Raw genomic sequence first — 19,936 nt, 5'->3', positions numbered from 1 at the left:
TTCTCTGAGTCTCTGAGTGGTGAAACTGAGTAACTGCCTTTCAGCGTTCTAGTCTCATTTTCTTCCACAGACGGTCTGGGAACTTTGACCATGACCTTTTCTTTACCCCTGGTGCACTTGACATTTGACACATTGTTGTCTAGACAGGCTCTTCCATTTCCCTCATAGTAGAAATGTTCCCCTCCTCCAGCAGAATAAGTTTATGTACCTCCCTATTATCTACCTCTCTACCTTTGTTACAGCACTGCCTTAAAGGTGACCAAGTAAACAAAGCTGCATTTTCTTTGCATGTTCACACATGCATTACTTATGACTGTGTATTACATCTGAGCTATTATGAAGAGTGGCGTCGCTGCAGTTTTGACATAAAAAACACATAATTCAACAGGGATTTCTTCGCATTTCTACATCACTGCAAAGTAGCGTCCTGCCCACTATTAGAATAACTACACCCACCACCCCATCCTTCACCGCCTCCTCTGCTATTTACAGCACAATTTCACAGCCAACACCATTTCAGACGTAAACGAGAATAAGTATGCAGTTGTTGGATGCCAGGTTTCCAGTGAATCATGTTTTCAAGCCCTAAATTGTATAGGCGAGTAAATAGTAAAAATCTATATAGTCTCTATTTGATGGTTAACGCTAAATTTTTGAGTGTTTGCTATGTCAGCAAGATAAAACCTCCTGGTGGTGGAAATTTTTTTTCTGAAAACCAGTTGTAGCTCTTAAAAAAGACACAAATTGTGGTGCTTACTTTTCCAGCTGTTATCAGCCATAGCCACACTGTACAAAATAGTAGTATTGTAAGCAAGAAACCATACACTCACAAAGGGAAACAGGGCTATACATGTGAAGTCGCTAACAAGCTGCGACTCTGAGCACTGTACATTTTCTCAGAGCCTCACTCTGCATTTGGCCATTACTATGTTAAATTAAAGCCTCTTAAGACCACAGAAGCCACAGTGGCTCACATGTGCCTTTAGGTTTACACAGAGAAAGGCAGTCAGTCTTAACTGAGTCTTAAACAGAGAAATGCTAATAGTTTGTTACCTCAGCTAATGTTAACTATTAGCCTAGTCTTTTTTTTTCACTTCATATCTTTCAGTTTAAAAACAGGGAGTTTGTGTTTTTAAAACTTGTTTATACAGTATCTCACAAAAGTAAGTACCCCTCACATTTCTGCAAATATTATTTATTATATCTTTTCATGGGACAACACTATGGAAATGAAACTTGGATATAACTTAAAGCACTCAGTGTACAGCTTGTATAGCAGTGCAGATTTACTGTCCACTGAAAAGAAATCAACACACAGCCATTAATGTCTAAATAGCTGGCAAAACAAGTGAGGACACCTCACAGTGATCATGTCAAAATTGTGCCCAATTGTGTCATTGTACCTTCCTGGTGTCATGTGAATCATTAGAGTTACAAGGTTCCAGGTGTAAATGGGGAGCAGGGCTCATAAATTTGTTTTTTTTGGGTATAATTCTCTCATATTGGCCGCAGGATATTAAACATGGCACACCATGGCAAACAACTCTCTGAGGATATGAGAAATAGAATTGTTGTTCTCCAGAAACTTGGCCTAGGCTATAAGAAGATTGCTAACACCCTGAAACTTAGCTATAGCACAGTGGCCAAGGTCATACAGCAGTTTTCCAGAACAGGTTCCACTCGGAACAGACCTCGCCAGGGTCAACAAAAGGAATCCACGTGTTCAGTGTTATACTCAGAGGTTGGCATCAAAACATAGATGCATGAGTGTTGCCAGAATTGCTGCAGAGGTTGAAGAAGTGGGAGGTCAGCCTGTCAGTGCTCAGACCATATGCTGCAAAATGCATCAACTTTTTCTGCATGGCTGTCGTCCCAGATGGAAGCCTCTTCTGAAACTGATGCACAAGAAAGCCTGCAAACAGTTTGTTGAAGTTAAGCAGTCCAAGAACATGGATTACTCATGGATTACTGGAACCATGTCCTGTGGTCTGACAGGACCAAAATAAACTTGGCTCAGATGGTGTCCAGCATGTGTGGTGGTGCCCTGGTGAGGAGTACCAAGACAACTGTCACTTGCCTACAGTCACGCATGGTGGTAGTAGCTGGAGATGCATGAGTGCCGCCAGCACTGGGGAGCTGCAGTTCATTGAGGGAAACATGAATTCCAACATGTACTGTGAGATTCTGAAGTAGAGCATGAGCCCCTCCCTTCGGAAACTGTGCTGCTTGGCAGTTTTCCAACACAATAATGACCCCAAGCACACCTCCAAGATGACAACTGCCTTGCTGAAGGTAAAGGTGATGGACTGGCCAAGTATGTCTCCAGACTTAAACCTAATTGAGCACCTGTGGAGCATCCTCAAGAAGAAGGAGGAGGAGCACAAGCTGTACAATATCCACCAGCTCCATGATGTCATCATGGAGGAGTGGAAGAGGATTCCAGTAGCAACCTGTACAGCTCTGGGTTAAGGCAGTGCTAGATAATAATGGTGGTCATATAAAATATTTGCACAATTTGGACATGTTCACTGTGAGGTTTACTCACTTGTTTTGCCAAGTATTTAGACATTGATGGCTGTGTGTTGAGTTCTTTTCACAGGACAGTAAATCTGCACTGCTATACAAGCTGCACATTGACTACTTTAAGGTATAGCCAAGTTTCATTTCTATAGTGGTGTCCCATGAAAAAAATATAATAAAATATTTGCAGAAATGTGAGGGGTGTACTCACTTTTGTGAGATACTTTATGTGTTCTATAATACTACTCTGCTACATGGCGCTACTCATAATGTTGTGGACCACTGCAGCCATTTTTGAACAATACACAGCAGCGTAATGACACAGCCTGCCAATGAGAGACTTCCCATTTACATACAGAATCAACACCCGGAAAAATCTTCACATATTAAAAAAGAACGAAGGTAAAACAAAAGCTGAAATGCCGACCACTGCAAAGAACTTGCAAAGAACGCAGGGAAGTCATTTAAACTGAGAAAAAATTGTCTCCTTTAACACTCGTTACACACATTTCTGCCTTGACATTTTGTGTTTTTGAACATGTGACTGTAAGCTGTTAAAATGTTGCAATACATGGAAAAACACTGCATGGGACTACAGTTTAATGCTTTCAATGTGAGCAAATACTGTAATAATCTAAGATGAAACACCTCGAATTGACTTGAAAATGAGGTAGAAACAAAGAGAAACGCAGTCAGCCTTTTAGATAAACAGAGAAGTGCTAATAGTCTGCTACCTCAGCTGAATAGCCACTAGCCTAGTCTTCTTTTTCACCTCACATCTTCCAAAACAGTGACTTTGTGGAGTAGTACTTTTAATCATGATAAATGATTAAAATGATAAAATGATAAAAATGTTATTTCTTTAAATTCAAACAAAAAAAATGAACTTATATGCATTCTTTAGTACCGCTCTGCTACATGACTGTATTCTCAATGTTATAGCAGTGCATGGAAAAAAAACGATTGCATGAGCCTACAGTTAAATGTTTCCAATGTGAGCAAACACTGTAATAATCTAAGATGAAACACGTCGGTCGACTGGAAAATGACGTAAACCTGAAGTGAAGCCTCAACCCAAGGTGACACCACAAAGCACAAAGGTTTTGTGTTCTTCTTGATGAGTAGATACTGCTGGAATGTAATATCAATCTGTTCACTCATCCTCATCCCAAATCTGCTCCCACCTCCCTTTCATTGTTCAACACTTATTCATAAAGAGGAAATCAACCAGAGGAAAACATCAGCTCACTAAATAAATCAGTGAAACCAGCTCTGACCTTCTTCCATGCACATTATAGACTGTGGTTTGTGTGAAGATTAAGAATGTTCATTAGAGTGGCACAAATAACTGTATTGCCACCTAGTGGATGATACTGATGCATTTAGCACACTTTGTGATGCTCTTTACATACCAAACTGTAAAAGAATGGGTTGACTTGAAAACTGATTTGAGTCTGCGCTCAAAATGGTCTGAGTTATAATAATAAGCTAATAATGTTTCATTTCTGTTACTGACAATGCAGAGAACAGGACCGTCCAGTGCGCAACACACTTATAAGGCAACAGATGTTTGAGTCAACTCAGCTTGAGTGCATCAGTGCCCTGACCTACAGATAACTCAGAAAAGCTGTGAAGAACATGAGGCTCAAGCTGAATGACAAAAAGATGTGCAGAGTGAAAATCAAAAGCAGACAGAAAACGATGTTGAGGACATCTCCTCTCAAAATGATGATGGATGATGATGACTCTGGTCCTGACTTTGCTATACTTTATGTAATAGTTTAATGAGAACAACAAAAATACAGATACAGGTTTAATGCTTTAACTTACTCTCAAGTAACTTGCAAAATAATGCATGTAATAAGCATCTGAATCAAAATGCATTCAAATTTCTATGTACTGTGTACAATCAGAAAGTCTAGATATTATGTCATAAGAGACCAGTGCTAGTATTAACCCTAGACTTGATTACACATTAACTAAAGTAATTAAAGGGGCTACTTTAAATGATCCGAGTTAGTAACAATTATGAAACTAATAGAAAAGTTATGAAGTTATAGAAGGGTATGAAACATAGGCTCACACACAAGCAGGGTTTACACGGGGAAACAAAATACTTTTGACCTGGGGCCAATTTCTTGTAAAGAAAATATTTGTGGGCCAGCCCCTCCAGTGTATCCCCCCTCCCCAACACCACTTCAACAGACAGACGTGCGCCTTCATTGATACTCTTAACTCTTGGACTCACTCATCATATCATTCACTTATTCATGTCACATGTTAACAGTGAGTCAGTTCAAACCTGTCTTTTCCCAGTCATGTTACATTTATGCAGGATAAAATGAATCATCCACTGTTGCACTGAACTAATCATGATAATGTTTATGACAAGTAATTCTAGACAAGCAAGGTTAATCATTTAAAATTATATTTTTGCATTGTCAGCACCATAGACCTGGCCTGCACTCAAGCATGTTTAGCAGGCTGAAGATTCCCCAAAAGGTGGAGCTTTTAGCACTCACTTCGCATTTGTGTGTGTTGTTGAAAGAGAACAGAAATAGGGCTAACAGCAGAGATATTATAAAGGAGGAGGAGACAGTTGTCTGGTAGAAACAAAAATGAGAAAGTTTGCAATAAAAAGAGCCTTGGGTTTGATAGTAAAGCCCCCCTTATTGTACCAACTTTTTTGTAGTGTTACTTTCAGTTTGGTATTTATAGATCTCTGCTTATTCAAACAGACAGGAACCTGGTCTGGAGAGTGAGAGAGTGGGTTGTCAAGACAGCCGTTAAGTGAACAGACTTTTCTATAAGGACTTTGCTAACTGCCTCGTCCAGTTAATGTCAGCTAGGCTGCAGATGGACTCTGTATAGCTGCAATATACATGGTAAAGAATGCATCACTTTAAAATCCCTTTTTAACACTCAAATGTCCAAGTTTAACATGATGGCATAACATAATACTGCATAATAACTAATACTAACATAATACATTGGGTTTAACTTTTGATTCTAACACAATTGTCCACCCCACCTCAGAATATTACTGTACATTAATACATTACAAATTTATATATTACAAATGTTCAGTATTTATATATCTTAAAATGATCCATATAAGGTGATAGAGTGCATTTGATCAATCCTGAACAATGACAGGCACCAAACTTTTGGCAAAAAGGGTTCTATGTAGCACTAAAACAAGTTTGTTGACTGAAAATTTGTTAACAAATTGAAATTTATTTTGGTGCTATTTTAAAAGGGTTTTTCAAAGAACCGTAAATGGCTGGTTTCCGTCATAAAGAGGAACGATTTGACAATGAGATTATGCAAAAACAATTTATGCATACAAATGGTTCTTTGAGTGATCATGGTTCTTTATTAAAGAACCTTTGAGAAACCAAGCGTCTTTCGTTCAAGTTTCTCTTCTGACGTAGAACAATTTAAAACCTAGAACAGTTATACTCAATATTAGGCTCAGTAGCCTATTCTTCTCACAAAATGTCATGAAAAAATAATCAGAATTAAAATGCAAGAAAATATATAAATATTGTCCACTAGGTGACAGTCTTGATATGACATCCTGTCACTGAAGAGGGTATAGTTATTGCTTTGCATTCACCACAAGTAATTATGTATGGCATGAGGCCAGCACTTGTTTCTTGATTAATTCAACTGAATGATTCTTCCCTTATGACATGTTCCTTCAGCCAAATTCCTCTTTATGAATCTGTGTTGACTAATATAAGAGAGGGGGGCTGAGATTTCTTTCACTAGTGGGCAGGCTGAATACAGTGGATATTACCATCAGTAAGAGCAAGAAAAGCATTTACCTCATTTTAAATAAGCTGTAGTTTTTTATTCTATTAGTATGAAATGCTTGTGTGCTTGAGCTTGCATGGAACAGAAAACATATAGGCTAACTGCTGTCCCGTCATCTCTGAAACAGCAAGTTTACAGGAGAAAGAAACCTTAACTTTTAATGGAAGTTTTTGTAATTATATATATATATATATATATATATATTCCTAGTCATTTTGGGTCATTTCTATTGATTGATTTATCGAAACATTTTCTGACAAAGGGCAGCTGGTGTTTAAAAAAAAAAAACATAAAAAACCCAACAAAAACAGATACAAAGGTTCCTGACAGCGATTAAATATACATTATTAAAGTATTGCTGAAATCCACTTTATTTCAAATGTGTATCTACCCATATCTGGATTGGTATAATAGAGAGGTACATTAGCTTATCCTGCTGGAGGAAGGGAACATTTCCATCATGAAGGAAATGGAAGAGCCTGTCTAGACAACAATGGGTCAAATGTCAAGTGCACCAAGGGTAAACAAAAGGTCATGGCCAAGTTCCCAGATGGCCAGTGAGAGAGAATGAGACTAGAACACTGAGGTTTGTCATAAGACCCATGCGTCAAACACAAGGCCCAAAATCCTATCCGGCCTGCTCTGAAGTCCTTTAATTTTCTATTAATATTACCCTCTATTTTCACAATGCACTGCACTACACTTCCCAGCATGTACTGCAATGTAATGTGTGCTCTGAGTCTCTATGGGACAGCGGTTACACCTCAATTCTTTGCAATTGCACTCCAGCTGCATTTCAGCCAATAAAAAGACCTAACAGCAGCTCAGCAGCTCAGAAATTGAGCCCAAGTCTTAATGAACAGGTGTCTAATTTTAGAGAAATTTAAATTTTGAACCTTTCAAGTATTCATGTAGTATTTCAAGGTCTACATCATGTGCTGGTATTTTACTGCTGAAGGGATACAGCTCAACATTAGAGAATTTTTAATATGGCCACTTTAGTGGTTGAGTTTGACACCCCTGGTCATAAGCAGTTAAAAAGCATCCTAATACATAATCCATAAACATTTGTTTATTATTCCATATTTGTTCTGCACAAACAACCTGATGACGGAGCTTTATTCAACCAGGTTATTAGGAAAACAGAAATATAATTTGTACCATATTTGAGTGACCACAGGGAGCTATTTGACTGGTACAATATACAGTGCCAGAAATTTTGCTTAAACGACCACTGAAGATAAAGAAAACTAATCTCTTGCTTTTATATCCAATGAATTCTGAATGGTACCACAGACCAGGCTATATATACATGAATCACACAGCAGGTTGGACAAGAGAAACATTATTTACAATCCCTCAGTGGATCTTTATGCTAAATCACATTCATTGTCATTTCTGCTACGTCTGATTGACTTCAAATGCCATTTCATACGACTTTATAAAAAAGAAAGCATATAATGCAATACTTCAGAGGCTCCTCATCAAACTATATCTTGTCATATAAGCTCATCTATCTAAATATTTGACCATTTGTACAGGAATCAGTTGAAAGGGCAGACATACAAAATGTGGACATGTGCAATCCATGAAACATAGAATGAAATAGTGGTTGGAAGCACATTCATAAACTCATCATATGTAATTTCACATGTAACACATCCAGTGTTCTGCTCACAGCATCCTATTCCACCGTGTTCAGTTCAGAGACACAGACAACGTCCCAGAATTGCTGTTTTTCACAGATTAAACACAAACTCACCACACACATTCACATACTGAGCAGCACAAACCACCAGAGAAGAGGAGGAATTATCTGAGAGATCCTTTAATTTCTCCCAAAATGGAGCAGGAGTCCCAGAATAGGATCTGCTTCTTCTGTAAAATAATACAGTAGGAACTGAGAGACACTGATCCTGGATCAGCACTCTGACTCTAATCAGTTTCATCTGTTTGATTCCACTTGAGCGAAATCTTTGTCAATGCCCTCAAAGGATTTTTGAACCTTGTTTCCTCTCAGTCTAATTGGTTTAAAAGTGTTTAAAAAGAAACACACTTTCTGAGCCCATTTTTCACAGATCTGGAAAGTCACGGTGAGAGTTCGGTGAGTTCTATGGCTTTGGTCTGTGCTTTCCTCTTCTATCAGTGTGAGCTGTGAAAGAGCTGATGGCTCATTCAGTCAGGAGTCCAGCAGAGTCAGTCCAAGTCTGTCAGCGTGCGTCCTGCCTGCTTCAAATAGAAGCTGGTATCAGTAGCCCTGCTCCATCCACAGGACTTACTTCAGAGGGCTGCAGTCTATCTACAGTGATAAAGACAATCAGCTTCCCTTTACTGTCTTCAGCAGTGACCTTGGGCAGCTTTTTCTCCATAGAGAAGTGCAAATGTTCCCTGGCACTCAGTCCAGTGTCTGTCAGTCTTACGCAGCAGATTCAGAGTAATCAAACAGTCTCTTTCTTTCTCTGTCTTGCTCTTTTTTTGTCCCTCTGCTTTCCTCCCTCTCTCTCTCTTCCTCTCTCAGGTGCAGCAGTCCCGGTCCAGCTGGCTCTGAGAGGAGATGAGAGAGGGGTAGGGTGTCATTTTGTCGATGTTGACGTAAGTGGTGTTCAGGAGGATGTAGTGCTCGCCGCTGAAACTGGAGAAAATGGCAGAGATGCGGGAGACGAGCTCAGAGAAAGTAGGTCGTCGCTCAGGTTTGGGGTGCCAACACTCGATCATCACGTTGTAGCTGAGACAAAAAGAGAAGCAGAGGTTTTACATTGATTTTTTAACTATATAGTCATTACACAAGCCCCAAGACTAACAACTCATCAACAGAAGTTATACTAAAGGTGCACATTGTTATTATTTACTATGTGTAAAAGAGACGTCTGGGCCAGATGTACATGTGAGCACAGGTGCAGTGCCAAACGTGCCTTGACGTGACTGCAGTATGTGCCCACAACGCGTCTGAATTTACTGGCAAGCACGTCAATGCAAATGACAATGCCTGGTGAAACCATTGCAAACTTGGTATGTGTTCTTATGGTACTACATCAATTTAAACACGTTGTACAATACAGGGCAATAGAGGACATACCTGAGTGATCGTGAACAAAATCTACTGTTATTCCAACAACCACAACAACTAAATAAGCTGACAGTGATGATGTGATGATGTATTAAATGTATCTTTATATGAGCAAACTACATATGGTGGTTTGCTGTGAAACAAGAAGCCATAACGACTGGACTAAAAAAGACAAGACAGTACAAAACAGCTTAGCTGTCGCTACAGCTAAATTGGGCTATAAAATAAAAATAACTATAATATAAAAATAACTGTAAAATGGCAGTATAAAAGTCTAAAACAGTCATTTGAATGTCTTACATGCTTGAAATGTTCATGTTTCAGTCAGAAATAGCATCAAACCCAGGCTGAATCGCAAACTCTAAATAGTGCGCTAGCTATGAAAGTTTAGACATTCTAGCCTCTACAGCCAAATAGTGCATCATTTATCGAGTGTGGATGTGTCCCAAATGACTATTTCTTAGCTGTAGTGCACAATGTAGGGAGCAGGGGCCATTTGAGATTCAGCCACAGCATGAGAAGAGGGACGTTGCTGGACTGCTTTTAAATAAGACTTGTGGTGGTAATCTGGTGACCAAAAAGTATTTATAAATGTATTAAACAATGCTGCATTATCATATGTTCATTGTTACAAAAGAAAGGGTAGAAAAAGCATGAAATGTCTGCAACATACAGCGATGAGGGGCAGAATGATCACCTCATTTAGCTGTCCATGGTTGCTTAGCAACAATGATACACTCTAAAGAAATAAATACTTGTTGATGTTGATTCTTATTAATAATAAATTATTTTCTGAAAAAGTGTGCATTTACTCATATTTCATGTTGGCAGCCGTTTTCCATAAGCCATTTGAGGCTGTGCATTACAGCGGGGGTTTTTTTCACAGTGAAGGGAGTTTTAGACACACTGCTTTGCACCACGCCTAAGAACAACCTTCCCATGATAAAATCACAGTAACCCACAGCCTCTCCATCCACTTCTTGCATGACCATCACATTTTTTTGTGCAGCCCTCCCTCAAATACATATACATGAGAAAGAAAAGCACACTTTGCATTTTACCATGCATACGGCCCATAAACTGTTGGTGCATAATATCTGGGCAAAATACAATTTGTGCCTGAAACTGGTGTAAAAGATTTAGCACATGGCCTTTTTTTATTTTAACAACCAAGAATGCCAACAGATTGTCTCTTTTTCTACCACAAGTCAAATTAAATCAGTTGCCTGTTGCGGAAATAGAAAAGACTCTCCACAGCAAAATGATTCATCTACAGAGCAAACGGTCCACACATTCTAACATTCCAATCCACTAATCTTCTGAGCAGAGCTGGAAGAGGAGGAGGAATCTGGCTGAATGGAATAAAAGTCTGCAGCTCCAGAGAGGATGAGGTACCGAGCTTATTTCATTCTGCTATTATTTAGAAGGTTTGGACCATATATGTTATTCACAGTGTCACTGCTGTCTGCTGGGGGAGTCCTCCTGTGTGTGGTGAGGGGTTTGACTCAGATCACAGCAGAGGTTTGTAGGGAGGGAAAGTTGAGCTTTAGCAGTCATGTGGAGCTGAGTTGGCTGAGGCTTCTGATGAGCTACTGCCAGGTCACTGAATCTAATGGAGTTCAACAAAGGCTCTCTGTTTTTACGCTCTTGTACGAAGTTAATGAGAGCACTGAGGCACGCTTCCCTCCCTTTGGAGTGTGTGACCTCGGTAAGTGTGTGTGTGTACTCACAGGGCATCGGGGCAGAACTCTGGCTGCAGCAGTCTTCGGCCTTGCAAGAGAAAGACTGTGATGTCGAAGGAGTTGACATCAGAGTAAGGCGGGGCACCTCGGGTCATGAGTTCCCATAGCAACACCCCAAATGACCACTGTGCGCAGACAACAATGAGGCAGAAATGAGGCACAGACAGTCAAAAGTGGAATACATTTGTGCACAGCTTCTAATGAGGTGTCAACACATCTTCAGGATATTCAGTTTTCATGTGAGAGTGGGCTAATATATGCTTAGCATATAAACCTGCTTAAACTACACTGCAATGTCTTGATGATATCTAAGTGAAATTATCTTAAATCTAGTTGATTTAGCTACTATTTTTCATTTTGAGGTTGTTGCAAGCTTATTATAAGATTATTTAACTTACTTCTATACTTATATAAGTGAAATGATCCCACTCTTGGCTATTATTTAGCTTCTTTCAGGCATATTTCTTACAACAAACTAAGTTATTTACCAATTTAGTGAGATAATTTGACTTAATAAATTCATTTAAATTAGGTAAAATCAAAAAGAAATAAGTTAAATATCTTATAATAAGCTTATAACAATCTTAAAATAAATTACATTTATTGACTAGATTTAAGATCATTTTATTTGCCAAGATACCATTCTTTGCAGTCATTTTGCTCAAAAATATATGGTAATGTTTTCTTTTACTGTTCAATAAGCTCTTGGTATTAAACGGGTAAGTGTGCAGTACAAACTCCTGTTAGTTGTCACGCTTGGCTCCTCCCACTCCCCATGTGCTTTTTGTTTACCTTTTGATAGTCCACTGCTTCTTTGTTTTGGTATCTCTAGTCCTGCCCCCTTGTTTTGTGACTCCGCTCTGATTGTTTTCACCTGTCCCTTGTCTTCCCGGTGTCATATTTAAGCCCTGTGTTTATCCTTTGTTTTCGCTGGTCTTTGTTTGATGTTAGATGTACTGATTGTTTGAATTGTTGTTTGATGTATGTGCTGTTTGATTTGTTTGGATGTTCTGTTGGAAGTGCACTGCACTGTCATGACCATGACCCTGGATTTGCCCTCAATAAAAGTCATTTATCCTCAGCGTATGTGTCTGCCTCCTCGCTCCCCGGCGTTACATTAGCAGTGACCTAGGTAATCATTCTGGGTAACATTATGATGAGTTCCAAGACAGTTTAACTAAACTACACTGAAATGTCTAACAAGTTCTAGGTATTGTCTGGGCAGGGTGTGGAACAATCTCCAAAGTGCTGTGAAATTATTTTGGGTGAAGTGAAAGCAAGAAGCCTAACAGTCTAATGTAATTACACTGAAATGCCTAAAAGTTTCTAGCTTTTAATATGGAAAAGGCCGTAGTAAAATATCTCATAAATGCACAATTATTTGTAGTACCCAGCTGGTATGTACAATAAAACTCACAATAAATTTCACTGTAATGTCACATGCTTAAACAGTAAACTGAACCATAAAAATCTATAGGTACCTGGATGTTATACAGGGTGAAAAGCTGATACAAAGACACTTAAACTTAAGAGTCATACGTAGTAACATGCACATATGAACTAGAAACAAAACTGAATTCATGCTTTACAAGAAATCACTATTTCTTATTGTGATTTTAGTCAGTTCTTACAATTTGATCACAGATTTTTCTTCTCACATTCCTGCCCAAATCCAACTATGAGATATTTTCCTATGTCCTTTTTCAGCCAAATAACTAGAACCTGACAGGCATTTCTTTGTAACTGAATTAGACTGCCTGGTTAACATTTGACCTAAAATGTAAAAGAAAGTGTTACCAAATATGTATGTAGTGCAGTCACTCCACTTTTTAAGTCATATCAGGACAGCTTAGACAAAAGGGTATGAGTCATAGCATACCTTGCAATAGCTGCTGTAATTGACATGTATGTGCTTGTGTAAGTAAGCAACCAGAGTGATACAGTGGACCGGGCAATAATATGTTCTATTTGAACAGTTAAGCTAGATAAATGCTATTCAATAGGCTTTAGAATTCTTGGTTGTTGAGTGAAAACCAGGTAAAAATTTGTAACAGGGAGCTCCCGGCTCTGTGGAGTACTTAATGAGCTTTTTTATTGCTCAATCCAATTTATGACGTGGTCACCTTCTCACAGACACAAATATCAGATAAAAGTGAATAAAGCTTTTATTAGCAATATTATTAGCAAACAAATGAGTAAGTACTTTCATCATGTTGCTGCTTAATTACTTGTTTGCTTTACTGGTGATGTGACTTTGAAATGGAAAGTAACCACCATGTCTGCTCTGGATACAAGAGCTACATATACATTTTTCAGTATTTAGGGTGTGAATATTTTGCCTTTATTACAGCTTCGACTCTTTTCAGGAAACTTGTTTTCAGTTTTTTAAAGAAATGCCTACATAAGCTTGTAATGACAACTGACATATCCTTACAAAAACGTTTATAAATACTTATTTCAATAGGCGTCATCTGTCATAAAAATACTTAGGCTAACTTTGACCAAAACTGGCAAATGTAACCTTTATAGCGAATTATGCCTAATAGAATATGTAATTATAAACATGCATTTAGGGTTATGTCAGTTGTGTTGACAAGCTTATGTAGGTATCATGTAGCCTCATGAGCAGAACCCTACAGTAAAGTGTTACCATATATTCAATAATGTTGAGCTCTGGCCTCTGAGATGGCCAGTTCATTGTTCTGAGAACAACAGCAGTTGGTTTTGCAAATGTTCCTCTTTTTGTGTTTATCGTCTTAGACTTAAATAAATGAAGGGTTGTCTTTTGATTTTTGCACTGGACTGCATGTCAACAATTTTGCACTTAATGGACACAAGTGATTATAATACACATACTACTGGATTTAATAAATCGAATCCAAATAAAATACACTTACACACTCATCTGACCGTCATTATATCACTGCACAGCTTTGAGCAGCGTACAGAATACCTTTTACTATTTAATTAAAAAGGTATTAATTAATATTTACAAACTGCCCAAAGGCATTTAAATATGAGAGAGACACTCACAACATCAGATTTGGTGGTGAACTTGTGGGTCTGCAGGCTCTCTAAGGCCATCCACTTAACAGGCAGCTTAACTCCGCTCTTGTTGTGCACGCTGTAGTATTCTTTATCATACACGTCTCTGGCCAGGCCAAAATCAGCCACCTTCACTGTATAGCTCTCATCCAGCCTTCAGGAGGAGAACACACAAAGCACACAGTGTTAGAAAAACAAATCACATACACACAGCAGCTGTGGTATATTATTTCAACACAAATATAAAACATACGTTTATTGATGCCATCTTTTAAATATACACGCAAGTCTTCATACACACACTTCATACATACACAAAGTAGAAGCATATGTGAGTGAGTGTTTAGGTTTTCCACAGTGTAGCTGAAAGTCTTACATGCAGTTCCTAGCTGCGAGGTCTCGGTGTACAAACTTCTTGCTGGCAAGATACTCCATGCCTTTAGCTACCTGTAGGCCAAAACCCATGAGGTCCTTCACTGTGGGGTTCTGATGGGGAAAAACAGAAACAATGATAGAAAACACTTCAGCTCAAAAACAATAACTGTTAGCATTATTCGTCATCTGAGGTCAGTGAGAATTAGAAAATGTGTTGAACTGGATTTGACAAGACTGTAAGGGTTAGGCTGTAACAATGCTCTGTTATGGCTATGTGAATTCTGTGTGAAGGCTGCGTAAATGCTTTATGAATGCTTCACGACGGTTGGCTGAACGTACGTGAGTCTCGTCCCTGATGAAGTTTCGCAGGTCTCCGTGCTTCATGTAAGGCAGCACCACCAGAGGAGAACCTTCACTTGGCAGGCAGATGCCTAGCAAGGAAAGAACATTGGGGTGGCTGAAGTCCTTCATGATAATCCCCTCCTTCAGGAACTGAGAGACTTCCTCTATATCTGTGATTCCTGCAGTCAAGAAACAGAGCATATTACTCCCTAGGACACAGAGAAGCATTACTGTTGTATAGCACCAGGACAACACAATATTATGTATATTTTTAATAAACTAAATCAAAAATGATAATGGCCCAATAATCTGGTGATTTTGACACGTGCATTTAAGTCACACATGTTGAACTACCTCTTGAAATTGGAATTATTTTCATTGTTACAGTCTCATGTTAAATCCTGTGAAATTTACAATGACACACATCTAAGCTAGGCTGCACACTCGCACCTTGATGACAAATATCAGAAAATTCACTTAAAATACCATCAGGCCTCTCACACACATGCTCAGCTCAATATGTCACCCCTGAGAGTAGCTGTTTCAGACATGAGACTTAATCTAGTGTGACATGAGCGAGCCATTACTGGACACACTCTGGTCTCTCTGGTCCTGCCCCTCTCCCCGTCTCCTCTTTAATCTATTTTGTAGAGCTTTCACATTTAGGGAGGATTAAACAGCTGTTTAGTCTTTCAGTTGGAGCAGAAAACACCAGAGAGCAGAGAGTAAAATGAACAGAGACACAAAGACCAGGGTCAGCATCCACTCACCACCTCAATAGGTGCAGGACTGCTCTGGGATCAGTTTTTGTGATTATAATTCCTATGCTACGATAATGTCTGAACACAATAAGATGAAGTATAGTATAAATAAAAACATCTAAAAAAACAAATGGGGCTTATTCTTTAATATCTTCCTTTTTTTTCTTAAAAATGTTCTTCAGAAAGGTCCTAAGAAAAAATCTACGTTGCAATTATGACATGTTTTTAAACCACAAAATGGTTCACAACTTTATGTTGGAGTGTGTGGATTCTGTTCTTACCTAAGAATAATACCAAATATGAAAACATTGGTGAAAGTCAGAATCTTTGTGAGAACCACATAAATGGGTTTTTAAAAGAATCATTTAGAAACTTAGTAAGTACAAATGCAAAGAGGCAAAATATAAAATCAAAGCTCCCAGGATAAAGTCTTGCACTGTAGTAGACCCTATATACAGACTAAATAGGTGCTATATTATTCAAGAGAAATGGTCTAAGGCTCTGTACTGTTGAAAGGAACCCAACAGTGAAAACAAATGGTAGTAACATGAGTGAAGAAAAACATACAGATCAAGTCATAAATCTAAAGTCTCAGAATGACATGTTACCGGATTAGAGTCTACTCTAATGTGATATGGCTACTAAGACAGCTCATTTATCATCATTATTATCATCTCCATGCTTAGATAGTTATATTAAAACAGTACTGTAATCTATTAGCCTCTCATGCCAAAGTTCAATGAAAGAGGACAGTAACAACAGTATCAAGCAGAGGATTTAAAAAAACATGTAAAACAAACAATAATTTAAGCAGCGACACAATTACTATTTTAATACTTTCTTATCCAGCGCTGTCCAAACCTGCCTTTCATAATCAACACTCCATACCGCATGGAAATGTAATGGATCTTTCAGTGTAGGAGATAACAACCGAGCCATATCTGAAAGAGCCAACACTCTCCTTTCAAGTGCTCTATGGTTTTAAGATAAAACAACAGACAGAAAGAGTACAGATGGTTTAAGCCTGCTTATTTCTCATATGCAGGTTTAAACATGAGCCCATATTAGCCTGGACAAAAAAGCATCCTTTTTCACTTCGTAAAACAGCTGAATAAAAGCAATACATTGGTATTTCAAGTAGAACTTGAAATATTTTTTCCAAATCCAATGGGCTTGCATCAGGCTTGATCAGGTCTGGGTGTCATTTGCTGAACAGTTTTTAGGGTCAGGCTCAAATTTCATGTTCGGTTCTCACAGCGTGCCTCCTATTTTTAACAGATTTTAACCTGCATTTCCTCCTGCTTCAGTTTCCTCTTTACTTCAAATACATAAATAGACATTTAGGATTAAACAAGTTAACAACTTGTAGCTAACATCATACATAACAGCACTGCCCAGCTTAAGAACTGCTCATTATATAAAATATATCCAGACTAAAATACTTTGGAATGTGGTTTGTAAGCACTGCTTGATGAATAAGTTTGTTAAAGCAGGACTTACACTTAGTTTTGGACAGTTGAGTACTTTAGTATATTGTGTTATTATATATAGGCTTATTTCATTTCTCTATGATCCAGTGATGGCTAGTGTTGTAGCCACGGATTAATTGAACTAGCATCATAATTTTAAATAGCACGTTTTATTCAGTACTTTGTGCAATGATAGCCGGGTTCAGGTCTTTTTGGGCAGAATGCTTTTGATCTCAGGCCAGTTTCAGCCTTGACACTTGATGTGGTCTTGAGTTGAGCTCAGCATTTTGTCAGGCTCAAGGCCAGCACCAGGCTCAAGACCTGGTGCTCTGGGTCGGGTCAGTCTTGGACAGAAAGCTCTGTATTTGCATTGGGACCAAAAGTCCCAATAACTGCTTAGTTACTCTTCTATGTTGGGATTTTTAAATGGCAGAGTGAGTAGCACACTGAACACTCTCTACGACTTGAGACAATCTAAACACTAAGTTGCTTTTGGGAAAACTGGGCCCTGGCCGGTGTACTATGAACTATAACCCCAATGGACACACATACATATACTTACGGTTTAATGACTTGACCGCACAGTGCTGCTTCTGGCCGTCTGGTTCTAACAGAGTCCCATGAAATACACAACCAAAGTGTCCTGTGTTGGTACAGAGGGGGAGAAAAAGACCATTAGTACAGCATCAGTACATCAATCTATCAAAACTCCTCATTACTCCTGCTGCATGGACATGGGGATTTTATTTCATTGAGCTTTTCACAACTCTAACAATAAAGAATCCCCATGGCTGCACTAGTGCTAACGACTGCAGTGTAGATAGCACAACAATGAAGTATGAGTGTTAGTGTTTCCTCCACCCCCTGTCTCCCCTGAATCTCTTTCCGTTTCTCTGGGGTTCTCTCACCAACAGAGAGGAAATTTTCCCATACTAGACTTTCACCATACAAGTTCTGTGATTATGACGATGATGATGCCGTGTCATAGTGCAAGGCTGAGTGAGTTCAGACGTAAGAGGGACTTTATTTTGTATGTTAATCACAGATGTACCTGAAGTTATTAGTGACGCTGTGCTCCAATATACATGCAGTACAAAGTAGAGTGTATTTTAAATTTATACAGATTTTCCTTTACCTCAAAGGTAAGCCAAAACATGTTTTATGTCCAGGCTTCATGTCTTTAGTTTTGTTCTGGAACTATGAAGTTAAGGTAGCTAAGCACAGCAAACTGTGTACCAACACTTAACTTACCTCAAACCACATGGAGGTGGTAGGTAATCTCAAATAGACTTGCTTATGAAGAGATTTTCAGACTCTCTCTCTCTATATATATAATGTTATAAGTAAAAAAACTACAAGTATGCAAAAACAGTTCAACAGCCTTTTGCTCATTTTTATTGATGCAGTTTACCCACTCCTTACAGCTTTCATTACTAGGTAGCCACATAAGCTCCAGTGCAAAACTAGATGTATCGAACACCAAACCTGTCTTGGCTGATTTCCTACATTTACATTTATGAAGAGGAAGTACATTTGACATTTGGCTGAACCATTGCTTTAAACCAGGCACATAATACTGTGGACCTTCTGGGACGAAGTGCTGCGGAGATTAGCGTCATCTGACGTTCTAAATTCAGCTCATGAAGGCCTTGCTTATTAGCAGATGAGGTAAGTCAGAGGTGGGGGTTGTGTTGGGTTAACAAGGCATTGTGCTGAAATCTGCAGTGTTCTGGCCTGCTAGGACTGGAAGCTGACACATGTGCATTAAATGGCGCAGTGATGTAGCCTGTTCTGATGTTTAAAGATGAGTTTCATGATTTGCTACTGCAAACAGCTGCTAATGTTAATGTTAGCATGTTAATGTTAATCATTCTCTTTTATTAATATAGTGATCTGTCCTTTATCCTTTCACTTCCACATGCACAATATCATTTCCATCTTTTTTTCCACTGTCTACACCTCAGGTGAAATGGAGCTGACTGACTTGGAACAACTAGGAATCTCCCAGTCACTACTTTCCTGAAAAGAGATTAAATAATTAGAACAAAAGCACGAGTGTGAATTCTCTCTAAAAGCCTCCTGTGGCACACCGTGCTATAACTGAAGGTGGGGCAGCAACGTTTTTGGGGGGGTGACATGTATGTATGTGTGTTAAAATAATGGTGTGGAGAGGAGAGTAATCTCCTCTCTGAGCTGCTATCACGTCCTCCCAGATGGCAGCCGAGTCAGATTACCACAAGGAGCCTTGAGACAGTCCAACAATGAGCCGGGAATTTAACACGGGAACAAATCACCACACACACCCCACACGTCCCACCAAGCAACCCAACGCGCACAGACACTGATGCTTACTTACACGCACACATCCACACACATGCAGCTTGGCTTTCCCAGGGGGTCTGTGGTGGGGTTAGAGGGGTTTTAGGGCGTTCTGTGCAGGAGTAAAGAGCGAGCATGATGGGAAAGGTCTTTTCTGCAGAGCTCCACAGTAAATCTGATCTAGCTGAGTTCACACCCCCACTTCTGCAGCACAATGGGTAGACGGACAATTTACCGGGCAGACACTAGACAGTGTCGCACTGATCAGAGACTATTTTAAATGGCTTCAGATTCCTTAAAAGCTCTTTTGAAAATGATGGCAAGTGCACACTCTATACTATAGTTGTCAAATCAAACAGCCATAGAAATCAAGCAGTCAGTTATTGCATTGTTTAAGTCTGAATATATACAAACATATAATGATATAATGTAATGTAATATATATTAATATATTGCTGTTGTCGGAACAAAACCTTG

The 19,936-nt window shown here is 38.9% G+C and overlaps 1 protein-coding gene across 2 annotated transcripts in view; it reads right to left on the bottom strand.

The window, feature by feature from the left end:
* Nucleotides 1–7,396: 7,396 nt before the first annotated feature.
* met (MET proto-oncogene, receptor tyrosine kinase) overlaps nucleotides 7,397–19,936 on the bottom strand; it is a 54,014-nt gene continuing 41,474 nt past the window's right edge. For both annotated transcript variants that reach the window (XM_017724373.2, XM_017724372.2), the window contains 6 exons: nucleotides 17,703–17,783; nucleotides 14,908–15,089; nucleotides 14,570–14,679; nucleotides 14,182–14,347; nucleotides 11,137–11,273; nucleotides 7,397–9,064 (listed from right to left, as the gene is read on the bottom strand). In XM_017724373.2, the coding sequence (XP_017579862.1) occupies nucleotides 8,854–9,064; nucleotides 11,137–11,273; nucleotides 14,182–14,347; nucleotides 14,570–14,679; nucleotides 14,908–15,089; nucleotides 17,703–17,783 (887 nt within the window). In that variant the 3' untranslated portion in view covers nucleotides 7,397–8,853. The remainder of the gene's footprint in view (nucleotides 9,065–11,136; nucleotides 11,274–14,181; nucleotides 14,348–14,569; nucleotides 14,680–14,907; nucleotides 15,090–17,702; nucleotides 17,784–19,936) is intronic.

The sequence above is a fragment of the Pygocentrus nattereri genome, chromosome 8 (assembly GCF_015220715.1).
Source record: "Pygocentrus nattereri isolate fPygNat1 chromosome 8, fPygNat1.pri, whole genome shotgun sequence".
In the NCBI taxonomy this organism is placed as follows: Eukaryota; Metazoa; Chordata; class Actinopteri; order Characiformes; family Serrasalmidae; genus Pygocentrus; species Pygocentrus nattereri.
Note: the sequence above shows the minus strand (reverse complement) of the source record. Positions and strands in the feature narration are given on the sequence as shown.